Below are 19,798 nucleotides of genomic sequence, written 5' to 3'. Positions count from 1 at the left end.
AGAAAATATTTCAAAGGACCAAGGTCTTTCATTTTGAGCTCTCTGAATAAATACTCTTGTAAAGCCTTCATTTCTTCTATATTATTTTCTGTAATCACCATGTCATCTACATAAACAATTAGTGTAGAGATCATTCCTTACTGTTTCTTCAAGAATAGAATGTGGTCTGAATTGCTTTGTTGATAATCAAAAGATGTCATGGACCTTGGGAATCATCAAAATCATGCTTCTGGAGATTGTTTTAACCTGTATAATGACTTATTTCATTTGCATACTTTTTTATTATGTCTTTCTGTTATCATACATCCTAGTGGGAGATCCATTAAGATGACTTCAGATGGCTCTCCATGCAAAAAAGATATTCTTCATATTAAACTGTTATAATGGCCCATCAAAGTTCGTAGCTAATGACAGCAAGACTCGAATTGTGTTGATTTTAGCTATATGACCAAAGGTTTTAGTATAATCAATCACATAACTTTGCGTGTAGCCTTTTGCCACGAGTTTTGTTTTGAAATGATCAATTGTGCCATCTGTTTTGTATTGTACAGTGTAAATTCATGACATCCAACTGTTTTTTCCTAGTGGATGATTAACGAGTTCCCAAGTTTGATTATTCTGTAAAGATTTCGTTTTTTTAATCATGGCGACTTTCCACCTTGGGTTAGCTAAGGTTTCCTGCACACCATTAGAAATAAATACGATAGATAATTGATTTACAAATGACTTATTTGAGTATAACAAACAATGGTTAGACACATGATGACTAATGGGGTATTTAACTCTATTAGATAGTTCGGGTTCATATGTGGTCTAGGAATGCCTCTGTTTACATGATATGAAAATTGTTTCCTAGATGACTCAGGTACATGATCAAGAACATCCTTAGCACACGATTAATTGGGTTTATCGCTTGTTTGTCATTTAGATTTGTACTTAGATGGAGGTATAACCATTAGTTCAGCTTCTGGGAGTCCATTACCACTTGGATTTAGAGTTATACCCCTTAAATCCCGGGAACCTACTTCTTGACTAATTGCTACTAAAATCCAAGTTTAGACTATTTAGATCCACGTTGCCCACATTTTGTTTATCAATTTTAGAGAATTCATCTTCCTTATAATCTTCGTCCTACTTATAATCATACGCTAGAGACCAAATTTCATTTGTGTTCTCTTCCTAAAGTTCTAGCTCTGAGGAAAAATACATTAAATCTTCATGAAAAACAACATCCATCATAATAAACATTCTTTGAGTTGGAGGATGATAACAACAGTAACCCTTTTGATGAGTAGCATATCCTCGTCGATCTTTATGAAGGTGTAAGAATGTTACACAACCAAAGATATGACATGGTAGGTCCGGGACTATTGGTGCAACCATTGCTTTTGTGAGGGTTTGAAAAGGTGTTTGAAAGTTGGTGGAACTAGAAGGCACACAATTGCTAAATATGCTGCAAAAGTAATAGCTTCTCTGCGATAACTCAATGGCATATGAGCTTCAATTAATGATACACGTACGACCACTAACAAATACCGAATTTTGCCCTGCTGTCCCATTCTGTTGGACTATTTTGTATCAAGTAGTTTGATCAATAATTCCATTAGCTTCTAAATATTGCAGAAGTTCAGACTCTTGTATTCTCCTCCATTTTCACTGCATAATACTCAAATCTATGTGTTGTACTGAGTACGAACCATTTTGTGGAATTTATGAAAATACAGATTTACGTCACTTTTAGATTCCATAAAAACACAATCAAGTCATCCTGGTACAATCATAAATAAAAGTAACAAACCAACGTGATCTACCCAAAAGTAGCGACTTTGGACGATCTCCAAACATCAGAATGTACAATCATAAACAGAATGTACTTTTATTTAAAAGTAAAGGAAACGAAGTATGATGACTTTTTGCTACTTAACAAATATCACATTGAAAACTAGAAATATCAATTTTTGTAAATAAACTAGGAAATAACCTTTTTAAACTATCAAATGAAATGTGCCCTAAACGTCGATGCTATAACAAAATGTCTGATTTCTTCCTTTTTGTCTCACAAGTGTCTATAGTCAAAGCATGTTGTAATACTTTTGAAGTTGATGATACGAAGTCCAGATAGTACAACCTCCCTCTCTTAATATCACAACTAATTTTCTGCCATGTTCGGATGTCCTTAAAACCGCAAAATGCAGGCCGAAAAATTACAATGCAAGACGAAGTTGTGGTTATTTGAGAAATTGACAAAAGATTGTAACCTAAAATAGAAACTAAATTTAAAGTATCAATAGGGATAGAGATCCTTCCCCAATGACTGAGGTCGATGTACTTTTGGCTATAGACACAAATTGTTGTGGGGATGATTTAAGTGGTAAAATTTACCTAGAATCAAACATTATATAATCAATGGCACCAAAATCAATTATCCACGCACTTTTCAAAACAGTGTAGGTTTATTTAAAACCTTATTACCTTTGTTATTAGTCGCTATCAATACTGAGGCTTTGTCAGTTGCTCCATCTTCACCCTTCGTTTCAACAACTACAACACTAGGGCTATTTTTGGGATTGTTCTTCTAGCTGTGATCTCATTTTGGATATTACACAAGTTCAAAACATTTATTCTTGGTATGACTAGTTTTATTGCAATGAGTGCACTTGGAATTGTGGATACTATTGACATTCTTAGAATTATTAACCTTCGATCACTCTTGATGGTTGTACACTAATTGCAAGCTACCACGACAGAATTGTTAAAATCTGGAACTTGTTCTTTGCCCAAAATCTCTCCACAGATTGTTTCAAAAATAGCATCGAGTCCAACAAGAAATATATGTACCCTCTGTCGATCAATCGATCTTCTGTATGGTATAATATCACCAGTATCCTTCATGATCACTTTATCATGGTGGTCTAATTCGTGAAAAGATTCAGTCAACTTTCCATAATACATGAGGGTGCATTTCCTCTTTGTTTGGCAGCAAAAGCCCTTTAACTCAAGGCAAAAACCACTAGTTCGTCGCTTCCATCATAGAAAGCCTTTGCCAAAGTACTCCAAATTTCATTGGCAATCATTAAGTGAATATAGCGTTTCATAATCTCTGGAGTCATAGACTTTAATAACCATCTCTTGGCTTTTTAATTTTCAGCATACCACTTATCATATCCATCATCTGATTTAGCAGGTGACATTGTCTTGACAGAAATATAGGAAAGTTTTTCCCTCTCAACAATATGAATTTCTATTATTTGAGATCAAATATCATAATTTGATTCAGTGAGTTGGGTCTATTAGAATCTATTTATAAAAGTTTAATATAACCATTAACCGACACTAGATTTGGATCCTTCAAAACCCCTTTCCTATAACTTATAAACTGTCACTCCAATGTGCATGACAATTAATTGAGAATATTTCTAGTAAGAAAAGTAAATACGTTCCAACATATAAACATAAACACTATCGTGAGGGAAAAAAATGTATATAATGAGGACGAACGCAATAGCCGCTGTGTTGAGGAGAAAAAAAGGGTTTATATTTGTGGTGGAACAGTAGATTGTTTTATATAATTTTATTTAAGTTTATTTAGGAAATGTAAATTTAGGAAATTTGTGTTCCCTAACACACACAACTAGAAACTAAGTTCAGTGACCAGAATGCCAAAATGAAATTTAAGGATTAATGCAAACATTTACTAAAAGTTCAGTGACAGTATTTAATCTTATAAACAAACCACAGTGCAAAATAAATAATTGAAGTCCTCCGAAGAACACTGTGCCTATCAGAAAGGGGAAGAATACAAAGTGATGGAATATAATAATGACTTGTTTGGTATGGTAACTTTTAGGGTATTGTCATTAGTAAATAAGGAAAAAATTAAAATTTTATCCATAAAATATAGAAGTTTTTTGTTTCGTGGTTTTTTAACATCTGAAGTCACAAGATTTGGAAACTTTCCCCACCAAATTTTTTACCTTGTTAGCCCATGTTTGGATCATTTTTATAAATTATTTATAAATATTTAAGTCACTTTTATTCATATATTTTTAGGGATTCACAAGTATTATCTATCTATTCACCACTTATTTTTATCTATTTATAAACACTTCTAAATGTGCTTTAATATTGTTATCAAAACAATACGTTGGTATATTTTTTTGCAACATAAAAATAGGTATGTTTTAGCAAACTTTGTTAGTCGTAATTCTCAAAATAGAGAATTAACATATTCCAACATATGAGTATAATTACTTGTTGAAAAAATTATAACAAAAATTATAAGAATCACATCAGCTCGTGTCGAAAAAAAAAAAATGATATAACTCCTTGCTCGACTTTTTTAGGATCTCTTTAATCATCGACATCAATTCCACCACACACATGTCAATACAATTCCCGTGAGCAAACTTTTGCCCCTAGTAGTAACATATAATCTATCATAGTAACTATAGACCTGCCATAAGAATGTAAATATCCTACTCAAGCGACACCATTATCTTTCATGAAGAGAGACATGATATTTGCATATGATAGCGAGCAATTATCTGAACCTGCTCCATCTTTTGGATAGGTTTTCTTGACGCGATCAGGTTATCCACGCTTGGTCAGCTTGGTCTTCCTTTCAAAGTCACCTGCAATCCAAATTGAATCAATACACCCTTGATTTGTTTTTGTTTCAAGCCAGAATTAATTTTTCCAGCATCTTCATATTTTTTATGTTCTCTAATACTCAGAACGACTTATTGTTAGGGTTGGACACTACTTTCGAACTGGATCGAATTGAACCCCCGAATCGAGCTATTCTTTTTAAATTAAATACCGAATGAGTATTGGAATCGAGAATCGATGGATTCGGTTCGGTTCTCAATTTTAGACCAAGAACTGAACCTTCCTAATTTTTTAATTTTTTATATTAAATAAGTCAAATTATTTTATTTTTTTAAAATTTGTTAACTAATTAATAAAGCTCAAACCCAAAATGTGATTTTCCTATTTCTAATTTTCATCGCAAGTCCAACGTAATTAAATTGACCTAAGTTTTATTCAAATTTCTCATTTTACTGTAGTGTAGTTTCTATAGTTATGGATAAATTTAATTGAAAGCTCAACTGCTCATCTCTTTATTATTGTGAACTCGCTATCGAAAGAGAAATTTAATAGTCAAATCTATGAAAAACTCAATAAAGAGAGACGCAAAAGATATCACAGAATTGGATTACATTATTTTGTAAGATCTAGGATTGAATATCTTATTAGTTGAATTAATGTAGCGTTGTAAATATTTAAAAGTTTAATTAATGTAGGAATCGAACGGAATCCATAATTAAATGTGGACACGACGATTCCACTTATTAAATATCCAAAATTCAGGTTCGAATCATGTCCAACCCTGCTTAATGCTCTGCTATCACTATTGGGATTTAAGAAAAACTAAGACTGTTAAAACCTTTTACTATTTGAAAAATTATTATAATTGTAAAGAAATTTTCACTCACCAAATCTTTCAAATATTGTAGGAAAAATATTGTAAACTTTACCACAACCACCAATTTCTACTCTTTGAAAATTTACAAAGAGAAAAAGAAAAACTAGAATGCTTGTTTTACAATTTTTCCTCTCAAAACCCTTAAGTCACGTGCCAAATAAACAGAAACTCACATCAATATATAGAAGTATTTAACTGAATTTTGACATAATTTTTCTTCGAAATTCAGGTGATTATAACATGCCTTATTGGAAACTTTCAATTATCCATTCCTATCAAAATTTGGCATTTTTTTCCCCTTGCACATTCTATATCACAAGATTTGGGAAATTTTCGCCACCAATTTTCCTTCTTAACATTGTTATCAAAATATTACATTGGCATATTTTTGAACTTTCCCAACAATATGGATCTTAGATCATTTTAGTTCACTGCGCCCCCGTTTGGCCCTCATTCTGGAAATGAAAATGGGTGGAGTAGTATTTTTTTGAAAAATGAGTGATTGAAAAAAAAAAGAAAATTTTTCGATTCACGTGTAATATTATTTTGTGAAATATTGTGTGATTGAAAATAGGATAAATAAAAATAAAATGTAATGTAATGAAATTTAATGAACGTCAAACAAGGACTACATTCAATTTTCATCGGAGCACGAATAAGACCTTTGACAATGACGTTGTCTTACTAGGGAAGTGTCCCTGTTCCACTAGAAGACAACCTTAGCCACGTAGTGTGAACAGTGCATTTCTCCAAAATGTGAACCAGAATTCGACTTCCTATTTTTTTCTATATAATAGGTGTGAACAAATACTGTATTCATCGGTTTCATCCCGATTATTGTAGAATAATGTTGTTTAGATGTCCATGCATCATTATTGCATCTCAACTTTTGTTCTAAACTAGGTATCTAATATTTAAATATATTTATTATTGTCGTCATATGAAAATACTTCTTAACAATTTATTCTTATTTCTAAAAAAAAAAAAATTTCATACAAAATTTTCATTTATATTGAAGTTGTACAATGAGGGCAATAAAGAAATAGTTATTCAACTAAAATTTGTTCCAACAAACCACAGATATCTATTTAACTTTTTAAGGAAAAATAGTCGCAAAAGAAGAAAAGGTCATCGTAGATTAATAAAAGGTAATTAACACAAAATATATCTGTTGTTTGCACTCATTGCGTAAATCATCCTTATCATTTCAAACTTGACATTTACAAGCTCATTTCAACATTTTCTTGTGAAGCTGATTCCTTCTATTTCAAGCTATTAATTCCTTCCATTAAATAGACACGTGGATTGCATCCACATGAAAAATTTTAGATCATGATGACTCGTCTTACATCCTAGTATCCTATCATGTATGTAAAAAAAAAAAAAAAAAAATGAGACTTTTATTACACGTTAATATGTTTCTCAATGGTTAAATGCTTGAGGAAGACTTCAACTTGACTAACTCATCCGACTACTAAAATAAGATAATATTGCTTAAGAAAAGTATAGTGGGTGAATATTTTTAGTTAAAACATTGTGGATGCAATAATTAATTTCATGATATATATATATATATATATATATATTCATTGTAATGATACAATAGAAGAAACACTAACATAAATGTGTAATTAATGACTATTATCCTACGAATACTCGAATTCTTTTTAATATCAACTATTCACAAAATTAATATCAAACAAATCATAGAACAATGAACCCTATTTCTTCTTCTGAATAAAACCTTAAAAACTTTTGGTCTATTTGTATTAAAATAACAAAATAATTCCATAACAAAGGTTATATCTTTCGAGTACAAGCATAAAAGATAATTTAGCTGAAGGGATAAAAGTGAAACCTTATTAGAAGTAATCTTACCAGGAGTAACCTGTATTTAAGTTTATTGGGTTTAGAGTGAAATTAAATAAAGAGAAAGAAAAAAGAGAGGAAATAACAATTAATTGAAAATCGTAGCCAAGTGAATTCCGCATTATCCATATTCAATGCCTGTTTGAGCCACATTATTTCAAAAAAATACATTTTTAAATAGTGATTTGACATCATTTCAACCACACATTCTTCAATAAAATAATGTTACATGCGGATCAAAAACTATTCCTTATTTTTTTAACCACATATTTCCCATCAATACATTATTCAAGAATACATTATTATCAAAATAATGTGGTTCAAACATCCCTCAATTGGGAGTTGGTGGCACTTGGGATGACGTACACAGTGATAATTTGTGTGACTTGTTGATGGAAAGGAAATTTTAATGAGCATTGAAAAGTGTGTGCCCAAGTTTTTGTTTCACTAAATTGAATAAAAATGAATGAAAAAATGATTTTGAAGTTTGCGTCACCAAGTCCTCACTCTATTATTTTTACAATTGCAGTCCTCAATTTTTCAGTTTAGTACTCGAATTCATGCTTTGAAAGGGCTTGAAAGAGTTACTACTGTAAAGGACCTAAGGAAATAAAAAAGAAGGTATTAACTCTTTAGCTTTCAAGACTCAGTAGCTCTCAGAGAAAAGGAGCTAACTCAAAGAACTATAGCTCATGTAAGGATTTCCTCCGTAGCCTTCTTGAGTTGAAAGCTTTACGATATGATGATTAAGAGGATCCCTCCTCAATTCAACTGAGGTTGGGATGAGTTTTTCTTTACATTTTATTTTTATACTTTTTTCTATTTATTTATCTTTTTGTTTAAACAGAAGAGTAGTCTCATAACATAAATATGAGCTTCTTAACATAACCAGATTTAAATATTACAAAATAAAACGTTTGGTTTTGAGTTTACCAAAATATGAGTTGAGATCTATTATCCATCCAATTCATTATTGACACGTTATTTAAAATTAACATATCATCTCAAATTCACCTTCATTAATTTCACCCTAACACACCAAATTAATGACATGTTAATTTAAAATGATGTGTTAATAATTAATTGAACAGTAGATCTCAACACCATAAATATTAGGCAGTGATCTACTTGCTATAGTTTCAAAAAATTGAGGGCGCCATCTGTAATTTTTCCAATTTATAACACGGGGGTACGGAATTTCGGATCTCGAGAAAAATTTACTAAACAATATCTCTTCAATATCTCCATTAGTGATTTAAGCATTTATTTTATTTCAAGATTCATTGCATGTAACCTTCATAGAACTCCAAAAACCCCCGGCCCCCACCATTTCTTCGACTATATAATTAACGGGTAACATAGCTGTAATGGACACGAAAGAAACTACACACAGAAATACACTGTAATGAAGTCTTGTTTCCCTTCAAGTACCATATCCACTGTTAGGAAAAGGCTACTCGAAGAGTTGAATCTGGGTCAGGAATCCACTAACATGCTTCGAGTTATGTTGCGTAAAACCCAGAAGGATAAAAGGTGTACATCAAAGCAATCTGCTCAAAGCCTGGTGGACAAGATCTTGGATTCATTTGACAATGGTCTTTCAATTCTAAATTGTAACGAGTCCAATGAGGTCTCTATTGTTCCGGTGATGGTTTCGTCGCATTCTGATGGACAAAAGTCGGAAGATTCCGGGAAGCATACCAACACTTCAGAGTTCATAAAAATTTCGAAACGCAGGAGAACTTCGGAGAAAAGGGCAAAAGAGATCGTTGCTGCTTCGTTTGAAGATGGTCATGCATGGAGGAAATATGGGCAAAAAAGTATCCAAAATGCCAAACATCCAAGGTAATAATGTTAGCACGGAGAAAACATTACTTTCATGCTTGTTTGGTAGTGTTTTTAAGACTCTATTAGGTTACAATCATGCTACACTGATCGAAAATGATTGAAAGGGGTGATGCAAGACCAACTAAAATTTTATTTTTAGTTCGGGCTAATATGTGGGGAAAAATTCACATAAATGTTTTTTAAAAAGTTCAAAAATTCCACATAAATTTTATTAAAAAAAAAAAAAGTTATGCATCAAAAATTGAAATGGGCTCCTAAATCACCATTGATCTAAGTACTGGTCCAACGGTCACGTTGTTCAACGTATAAAAATGCATTCCAACTTCATAGAAAAATGTGAAAGTGGCTTGCTGCCAAATAAATCAAAGATCATTTAAACTCTAGATGAATAATATTATTTTATTTAAAGTGCTTATGAATGTGAGTTTTAAGAAATGTATCAATACTAAGTGGATAACAAGTAGTGTCCTGTGGAATATGTAGATGAAAAGTATGTATGATCATTAAAATTTTATGTACACTTCACATATATAAGTTTGAATTGCACGCAAGAAGACATGTTAAAATTAAATGTTCTGTTACAACAATTTAACTTTTAGATGACATTACATTAAATTTAAATTATTAACATTTTGTATGTGGACTATCCGCTCATTTTAGATTAATTACTTGCAGGAGCTACTTGAGGTGCACCTACAAGTATGATCAAGGATGCCAAGCAAGAAAACTGGTCCAAAAAATTCAAGATGAGCCAGCATTATATAGGACAACATACCACGAGCACCACACATGTAAGAAGAATTTATTTGAAGAATCTCAAATTATTACGGATAGCACTACAAAAGACTCTTCCATCATCTGGAGCTTCGACTCTCCTGAACAGAACTATAAACCTAATGGCAAGGTGATTCCAACATGGCCCATAATTCCGCAAGAAACTGAGGAAATGTTTAAAAATTTGCATCAAGACAAATCATCATCACAATCTGATTACTTCATATCGCCTGATCTGACGACATTTGAATCATGTTTTGGGCAGTTCACTGATATTTCATCAGCATTTCACGATCAAGGGCATGTGATTTGTTCTGATATGGATATAGAAACGATGGTAGGACCCGTTTTTGATGAATTTCTTGAGTTATGGTAGACTGGCTAGTTTATTTTATTCATTCCTTTTATGTACTTACTGAATATTTTCACTCCATAATTTATTTATTTTTCCTTGATAAATCTGGTTGTATGAGAAAAAGAAGGAAATATATATATATTTTGGAAAATTTCAGATTTGCTAGATGTTTTCAATGAATTTTTACAAATATTAATTCATCTTATAAATTCACAAACAAATTGCAGAATATTTCTAATCCATCCAAGCTTATTACATGAAATGTTCAAAGTAAAATTACAAGGACTGAAAATTCACTCCAAGGCACGTGCACAGAGCTGTCGGCCAATTCTGCCACTTTACACCAGAAAAATTACAACTTCTTATGTACAACTCATTTTTATGCAAGGCCAATTCTTTGTTTTCCTGTACTCTGGAATTTCAAACACCAAAATTTGAAGCCCACAATCACTGGTTTTGCGCAGAGTTTGAATACAGGCTGGACATTTTGGAAACAAATTAAGCTCAATAGCTCATGCAGTGAACTTTGAGATGTAGAGTTTTGTGAGTATTTATGGAGAAAAAAGTACAAGAAATGACTTAAAAAATTTTGTCACTTAGAGAAAACGAAATTTACTTCAAAATCTACAATGTCCATACTCAATGTTACACACTTTGATTTTCAGAAGATTTTAATCGCTCAATTTGATGAAACAAAAACAAACTCCAAAAGTCGGGTTTCAGTTAAACCCTAATTTCATCATCATCTAAATTTCTAGTTCATGAAAGCACAAATTCGTAATTTAAAACCCAAGAACGGCTTTTTGGATAACGTAACATTTTGATATAGTCTCAGGTGGGACGGATGCTACGAATATCTGCCCAAGATGAACGTAGAATGGAAGAATTTCTCAAAGTTAATCCACAGGCAAAGAAGAAAGGTTTTGGCGACTTTTCCGTTTCCCATCCTTTTTCGAGGATGTCATCAAGTCAATTCTCCTTAATGATTGTCCATAAATAATACATAAACTTTACTTTATTTTTCTTGTACTATGTCGAGATACTGAAGTATTGATCTCATGAATTCAAGGGGAAGCTCTTTGTCCTTAACTAAATTAATGGTACTATGGCTATGTTTCAGCCACATTTAAAAAAAAAAAAAGAAACATTTTTAAATAGTGATTTGACATCATTTCAATCACACATTCTCAATAAAATAATATTACACGTAAATCCAAAATCTTTCTTTATTTTTTAACCACATATTTCTCATCAATATACTATTACAAAATACATTTTTAACATTCTAGTTTGATGATATCATCAAATGGTATCCCTTAATTCCACGCATACATCCAAAAATGCGATGTGTCTGAGTAAATTTATTAGATTATCGCAAAAAGATATTCAAAAATACTCAATCTTGATCAAAGTTCTCTATAACTGAAGCTATACTTCAAGTTGGGATACAAGCAATGGTATATACCTTCTCGACGATGTTCGATAAGGGTACTGTCTATAGTCTGTCTGCCTAGTTGAATTTTAAAAAAAAAATAATAATAATAAATAAGAATTGTTGGTCAGAACTGGAAATTGAATATATCATTTTGCTATAAAATAGGTGCGAACGCACAGTCCTGACATCAAATTACTGACCACCTTGGAATAATTTAGTATAACACTGATGATTAAATCTCAATTTGTTTGAAGCGGTTGATGGTAGATGCACTAGGATATTCCCATTAAATTGTCACTTCTGTAGTAGTACCTGTTGGAAAAAATTCACCTGAATAGAGATCACAAAATATGAATAGGAAACGCCAGTAACAAAATAATCATAAACTTGTATAAATGAATGACTTGAACACGATATCGTTGTCCTCAAACGATATTTGCCACTTCTCCTATGAATTTGAGATGCTTCGAAGGTTATTGGCAAACGGTTTGCAGGATTATAACAAGTCTTGCAAGGATTTAAGCACCAAAGCACAAGTGCAAATCCTATAAAACTTGAAGAACTCAAAGAATGAATATGAATATGGCTTTTAAAGACTTTGATCTTTGATTTTGAACGTAATATGGAACCTTGATTTTTTTGTAATGTTTTTGCCTTCAACATGGTACCAAACTTTAACCCAAAAGTCACCAAATTTAAATTTGCAACGAGAGAAAATGACATCCAATGACCAAATAATTGTATCATGCGACCGCATGGTACAAACCCATGCAGTCGCATGGTTTGCCCATGCCGAGACCATTTGGTCTTGGCAAAAGGCCATGCGGTCACATGGACCAATTTTTTTTTTTTTATTAATTTTGAACAACATTATCACAGCAATCCTCCACTGGTTTAAAATTAACAAGTCTCATATTCACAATATACAATATTCTTGCATAAAGATTAGATATCTTTCGATTTGAGTCTAACCTTAGTGTAATTCAAATAAAGTATAGTTGGAATCAAAGGTAGCGTGTAGCTTTGAACCGGTTATTTCATATGACAATACCGGTAAGAACACACACACGAGTACCACGTGTTCTCAAGTTCCTCATAACTCGCTTAACACTTTTATGACCTTGCGCTTATCCATTTCAACAATCTTTTAAGAGAGAAACTCCAACACTCTATTAAGACGGCACCACCTTGAAGATTGTTTAGGTGAAGTTCTTCCAGTACATTTGTTACCTTTAGAGATACTTGTGTTTTAGAACTGAACTCCATTAAGAGCTTAAAACTCATCCCTTATTTCAGTAACAACCAGCATTAATTTAATTAGGATAGGATTATTGCGGATTTAATAATGCTGCAACTATTCACATATCGAATGACTTGTCGTTACCCTTTGAACCCGTAAATTATTTTTTGAGTAATGACAGGTAGGGTCGCTGTCATTGGTGAACTTTTTTAGTTAAGGAGATTCAACCCCATCCTATTCGAAGTAGATGCTACTAAATCTCTGTTTAGAGGTTTAGTCAAATGATCTGTCAAATTCTCAATTGACCTTACATAATTTAGGAAAATTATTCCATCCTTAATTAACTTCTTTATATAGTCATGTCTAAGATCATGTATCTAGACTTTTCGTTGTATACCTCGTTGTATGTTTTTGCTAATGAGGCTTGACTATCACATATGATAGGTATTGAAGAAATATTCTTCGATCCTAAAGGTATCTCATAAAAGAGATCCTTAAGTCACTCAACCTCTTTCCCGATATTCGATAGGGCTACAAATTCAGATTCCATGGTCGAATGTGTTATGCATGTTTGTTTTTTTGATTTCCAAGAAACAGCACCTCCTTCTTGAGTGAACACCCAACCTGAGATGGATTTACTTTCACCCGTGCTAGATATCCAACTAGCATCGGTAAATTCTTTCAATATTGTTGGGAATTTAGTATATTGCAGGCCTGAGTTCTTAGTTTTTTTTAAATATCCAAGAACTCTCTCAATGGCCCTCCAATGACTTTTGCTTGGATTGCTAGTAAACTTACTAAGTTTACTAATAGCATATTGCTATATCCGATTTTGTGCACTGAACTGCATGCATAAGACTTCCAATAGCACTAGCATATTCCAATTGAGCAATCTCCCTTTCATCATTATTTACAAGTTTTGAATTTGGATCAATTGGGGTACTATATTCTTTTATGTTCAAATGTTTGAACTTGTTTATCACATTCTCAATAAAATGTGATTGATTTAGGTGATAATCCCCACTAGTGTTTGTGACTTTGATACCTAAAACGATATCCACTTGACCAAGATCTTTCATCTTGAATGTGGAAGATAGAAACCTCTTTGTTTTTTTCTATACCGTCCATGTGATTACTCATAATTAATATGTCGTCAAGATATAAACATATAAATGTCACATAATCATGATACACTTTAGAATATAAACATCTATCTACGCTAATATGTTTAAATCTGAATGATGTTATAGCTAAGTCAAACTTCTCATGCCATTTCTTTGGTGCCTACTTCAAACCATATAAGGATTTTACTAATTTGCATATCTTATGTTCATTTTCAGGTAGAACGAACCTTTCGGGTTGCTCCATATAGACCTCATCATCGAGATCACCATTTAAGAATGCCGTCTTGACATTCATTTGATGAATATGTAAGTCGTATATTGAGGCCAATGCGAATAATATCCTAATTGATGTTATTCTCGCTACCGGTGCATAAGTGTCAAAATAATCGATTCCTTCCTTTTGTCGATATCCTTTAACTACTAATCTAGTTTTGAAAGTATTTAAAGAGCCATCAATATTATATTTCCTCCTAAATACCCATTTACATCCAATAGGTTTGGATTCCGGTGGTAGATCGACATGTTCCCAAGTTTTATTAGACATTATCGAATCCATTTCATCTTTAATTGCATCTTTTTAAAAAAATGCTATCACGAGAAGTCATAACTTCTTTATAGGTTTTAGGGTTGGTTTTCACTTGTAGAACAAAAGGAATTGTTCTTACAACATTCAACTCATTTCCTTCAACTAAGTAAAAGGAGATAAGTTGAAAATCAATTTCATCCGGTCCCAAAGACTTCTCAACTCGAGTTCTCTTGCTTCTTCGTGGTTCACTAGACTCATCAACATCTTTAGAAGACATTTCATCACGTGTTCCATTTGAGCTAGGGATGTTTTCAATATTTTCCTTTAATTCATTATCCAATGATAACAAATCTTCAAAGAACTCTACATTACTTGATTCGATAATCACATTGGTCTCTAAGTTTAGCAATATATAAGATTTGCTATTATTAGCATATCCAACAAAAGCACATTTAATGCCTCTTAGACCTAATTTGGTCCTATTAGAATTTGTGTTTTTGCAATAAGCAAGACACGGCCACACTTTGAAGTATCCAATGTTCGCTTTTTCTCCTTTCCACAATTCATAAGGAGAAACCTTTGTATGTTTAGAAGGAATCCTATTAAGTATCCTACAAACACTTAATAAAGCTTCACCCCATAAATTAAACGGCAACTTAGCATATATAAGCACGTCATTAATCATTTCTACTAAGGTTCTATTTTTCCTTTCAGCCAAATCGTTTTGTTCGGGTGTCCTAGGTGCAGAACATTGATGAATTATGCCATATTGTTCACAATATAAATTAAATTCACTGGAGAGGTATTCACCACTTCTATCACTTCTTAAGGGCTTTATTTTCTTATTTAAGTGATTTTCAACTTCATTTTTATAAGTTTTAAACAAATCAAAGATCTCATATTTATGTTTCATCAAATAAACATAGGTATATCTTGAGCAATCATCAATAAATGTATTGAAGTATCTATTTCTACCTTTAATTAACATGTTATTCAATTCAAATATATTGGAATGAATTAATTCTAATATGCTAGAAGTCATCTTAACGCTTTGATAGGACTTTTTAACCATTTTGCTTCTACACATATTTTACATTTAATGCATTATTTTCATCATGTGAAATTAAGTCACAATTTCTCGTGCGTTATATGGTACTTTTACCTATGTGACCTAATCTAGCATGCCATAAAGAAAATAAATTAATCATGTAAACAAAATCAACTTTATTTATTTTATTGTCAATAGTACAAAATTTGATCATTCCTTCACATGAATAGCCTTTCCAACAAATTTCCCGTTAAGTGATAATACAAGTTTATCGGACTCAAAAACACTTTTATTACCCAATTTTCCCAAAAGATTTCCACTCACTAAGTTTCTATTTATATCCGGAACATGTAGTACATTTGTAAGAGTGACGTTTTTCTCAGAAGTGAAAATGATTTCTACACTTCATTTTTCAATTACTTTGGACCGCACCTTATTACCCATTTGGATATCTTGGTCTCCATCCACTTCATTGTATGTTTTGAACAAAGATCTGTCATATGATACATGCATCGTGGCACAAATATCGTACCTCCAGCAGGGAACCTTTCCCTTAATTGCATTTATTTCGCTCCCGGTGGCCACAATCTTGTCTTGTTTGATGGAAATCACTTTACCCTTGGAGCTGTTGTGTTTCCAGTATCTACAATCTTTTGCGCAGTGTCTAGATTTCTCACAAACAAAGCATTCTCCTTTGGTCTTCTTCTTGAACTTATTAAGGTTCCTTGAAGGCTTCCTTTTGTTGGATTTTGTTAGCGGTTCGGAATTTTCTACAGCATTTACTTTAGAAATGCCCTCATGAGAATCACTTTTATTATGTATTCTCGACTCTTCCTCAATTTGAAGATGTTTTTGCAGTTGTTCCAAAGAATAATCTTCGAAACTATGCATTATCTTCTTCCGATATCTTTTCCAAGTTCCGGGAAGTTTGACAATTATAGCTCTCACTTAAAAGGTCTCCGGTATTTCAATTTTCACCGCCTTCAACTTATTGACAATAACTTGCATTTCATGTATTTGGGGAAGAAGGGGAATATTTTCTAAAAATTTAAAATCGAAGTACTTAGAAATTAAAAATTTCTTTGTACCTTCTTCTTCCGCTTTGTACTTTTTTTCGAGCGCATCCCAAATTTTCTTTACTGAAGTCGTGTTTGTATATAAGTCATACAAACGATCCGATTATGCGTTGAGAATGTGACCGCGGCATATTAACTCATCTTCTTGGTACTTTTGTCTTTCATTCCTTACCGCTTTGGTTTCTCCATTTGCTGGTTCCGGTAGTTGCGCCAATTTCGGATCTAGGATATAGAAGATCTTTAGTGCAGTGAGAAGAAACTTCAATTTATCTTTCCATCGAGTGTAGTTCGTTCCATCGAACCGATCTAACTGCACCAAGTCTTGATTCATGAGTTTGATTGTCGCCAACGTTGTCTTGCTTTCCATTGCAGAAAATATCGTTTTAAATTGTTAGAGAAAATTCACCGGATTGCAGTAGAGATCACAAAATATGAACCGGAAATGCCAATAACAAGATAATCACAAAAATGTATCAATAAATGGCTTGAGCACGATATCGTTGTCCTCAAACGATATTTATCTCTTCTCCTATGAATTTGAGATGCTTCGAAAATTGTTGACAAACGGTTTGCAGGATTATAACAAGCATGGATTTAAGCACCAAATCACAAATGCAAATCCTAGAAAACTTGAAGAACTCAAAGAATGAATATGAATATGGCTTTTAAAAACTTTGATCTTTGATTTTGGAAGTAATATGAAACCTTGATGTTTTTGTAATGTTTTTGCCTTTAACATGGATCCAATATACATAGGCATACACCACATTCACAAAATGGTACCAAACTTTAACCCAAAAGTCACCAAATTTGAATTTACAATGGGAGTAAACGGCCTCCAATGGTCAAATAATTGTATCATGTGATCGCATGGTACAAACCCATGCGGTTGCATGGTTTGCCCATATTGTTGTTGTTGGTTTTGAATAACATTATCATAGCAGTACCCTCATCATCTGCCCACCTCAACAATTTATTCATAGAAATTAAACCAAGTTCAATAGAATAGTTCGTAATGGCTTATTCTTCTTGGAAAATGCGGATGCCTGGCCAATAGGGAGGCGCCACATCATCCCCTATTTGGATAGTGGATTGTCCAAGTAGTAGAGTTCATTCGTAATTACAAGCCATCCAGCAAACAAAATAAAGAAAGTCATCAAAAAACACAATTTGACCATAAGGTTATAACAATAGAAGAAATTACGTATGCCTGACTTGATACTAGAGGCAGAAACTTGGAGACGAAGACCACCACGATGATGCCTGACTCTTCACTGGGTATGCTGCCAATGCATAAGAGAAATATGGGCCATTTCTACTTCAAGCCCCACGGCGCATTAATGGATCTATTGCTCAGAAGATGCACCACATAAACCACAAGAACTAGAAGTGCCGACCCTTCTCCCATTTGTTCAAATCTCCATGAAGCATTGCATGATATTTTTTTAATGTCTAAATTAGGTATTTAATATTAATTACATTTTTTATCCCCATTTTTCAAAATTAAATTTTCCAGAAACTCATTTTTTATCATACCTTTCATTGGATCCACAGTTTTTATCAATTTTTCAGCCACGTATCTTAAAATTTCATTAAAAAATATACTTCAATATGATATTTAGTTAAACCAAACAAGTGCTAATTAAATAGCCATAAATGTAATAATTTGTTAATAAATTTATTTGGTAGTTCAAAATGGTATCGAATAAACAAAAGATAAACTCACCTGAATAAGCATGATAAAGATAAATAAATTTGTCTGATTATTTTTTATTATTTTATCTTTGGATGAACCCCATATAAGGCATATATGGAGCGCTATATTCGAATGTTCACATGGAATGACGTATACTTTGACTATTCATAGTATGTCATCAAATGATGTTAGAAAATGGTACAGAGTTTATAAGAAAATGCATCGAACGTGGATCGAAATTTGTGTCCACAAGTTTTCCTTCCGTACAAACACAAACCCATGCAATGAAGCTTAAATTTAGGTGTTTAAAAAATTAATTTGTCAAATTTTAGATGCTATAACAGCAGGTGGCTTTGCAGTTTCCAATCTCGAGGAATTTTACTCGAGACGTGCGTTTAGAAATGACAATCGGGAGAATCAAGCTGAAGCTCGAGTCGAACCCCACTTTTAGGTGCTAGGCAAAGCTCGAGCCGACCCGTGTGGCTCGCCGGCTCGGAGCATATATTTTAAAAAAATAAAATAAAATAAAATAAAAGGCATCGTGCTGCTATCAGAAATAGGACAGCAGATTGCTGCCTTGTTTGTTTAAGCTGCCATTTAAGGCTGCAGGCCCGTTGCCATTTTATTTAATTAAAAAAAAAATTCAAAGCCAAACAAAACTTGAGCTGGCCCAACTCGGCTCGGAAAGGCTCGAGCCAAAAGCTCAGGTCACTCCTAATTTTTTTTGCCGAGCTTTTGCTCGGCTCAACACGGACCCCGAAAAAAGCTCGGATATTTTACCCGAGCCGAGCCTAGAATTTCGGCTCGCGACGTCCCTACGTGCGTTTGAAGAGGTCTGGTAAGTTGTGGTCTTATGTGAATTCAAAGACGGAAGGCATCTCCAATTTATCCTTATCGCATCAAAATTCATGAAATCGCACCAAGAGCCACTATTTATTTACACCATTTATCATTAAAATAATTAAATATATTTTTGCTCTTCCCTTCCACTTTACATAAAATTTAAAGAAGGGTATTTGTGTCTATTTATATCATACAACAAATTATTATTATTATTATTATTATTATTATTATTATTATTATTATTATTATAGACTGAGGGCATCTCCAATTTATCCTTATTGCATCAAAATTCATAAAATTGACCAAAAACCACTATTTATTTGCACCATTTTACATTAAAATAATTAAATACATTTTTGCTCTTCCCTTCCACTTTACATAAAATTTAATGAAGGGTATTTGTGTCTATTTTTATCATACAACAAATTATTATTATTATTATTATTATTATTATTATTATTATTATTATTATTATTATT

At 32.6% G+C, this 19,798-nt stretch overlaps 1 protein-coding gene across 1 annotated transcript; it reads left to right on the top strand.

Annotated features, from left to right (window-relative positions):
- Positions 1-8,983: 8,983 nt before the first annotated feature.
- On the top strand, positions 8,984-10,403 carry LOC111368401 (probable WRKY transcription factor 70). Its single transcript, XM_022989627.1, has 2 exons — positions 8,984-9,199; positions 9,878-10,403. The coding sequence occupies exons 1-2, from the start codon at positions 9,003-9,005 to the stop codon at positions 10,350-10,352; spliced, it is 672 nt and encodes a 223-aa protein (XP_022845395.1). The 5' UTR covers positions 8,984-9,002; the 3' UTR covers positions 10,353-10,403.
- Positions 10,404-19,798: the final 9,395 nt, after the last annotated feature.

The sequence above is a fragment of the Olea europaea genome, chromosome 19 (genome assembly GCF_002742605.1).
Source record: "Olea europaea var. sylvestris chromosome 19, O_europaea_v1, whole genome shotgun sequence".
In the NCBI taxonomy this organism is placed as follows: Eukaryota; Viridiplantae; Streptophyta; class Magnoliopsida; order Lamiales; family Oleaceae; genus Olea; species Olea europaea.
This window is presented reverse-complemented; position numbering and strand designations above follow the sequence as displayed.

What these genes read in the sequence shown, in the direction of transcription:
- LOC111368401 (XM_022989627.1), top strand. Translation starts at nt 9,003, where the DNA reads ATGGTTTCGTCGCATTCTGATGGACAAAAGTCGGAAGATTCCGGGAAG. An exon ending in CAAAATGCCAAACATCCAAG is followed by an intron (nt 9,200 to 9,877) that starts GTAATAATGTTA and finishes AATTACTTGCAG; the next exon opens with GAGCTACTTGAGGTGCACCT.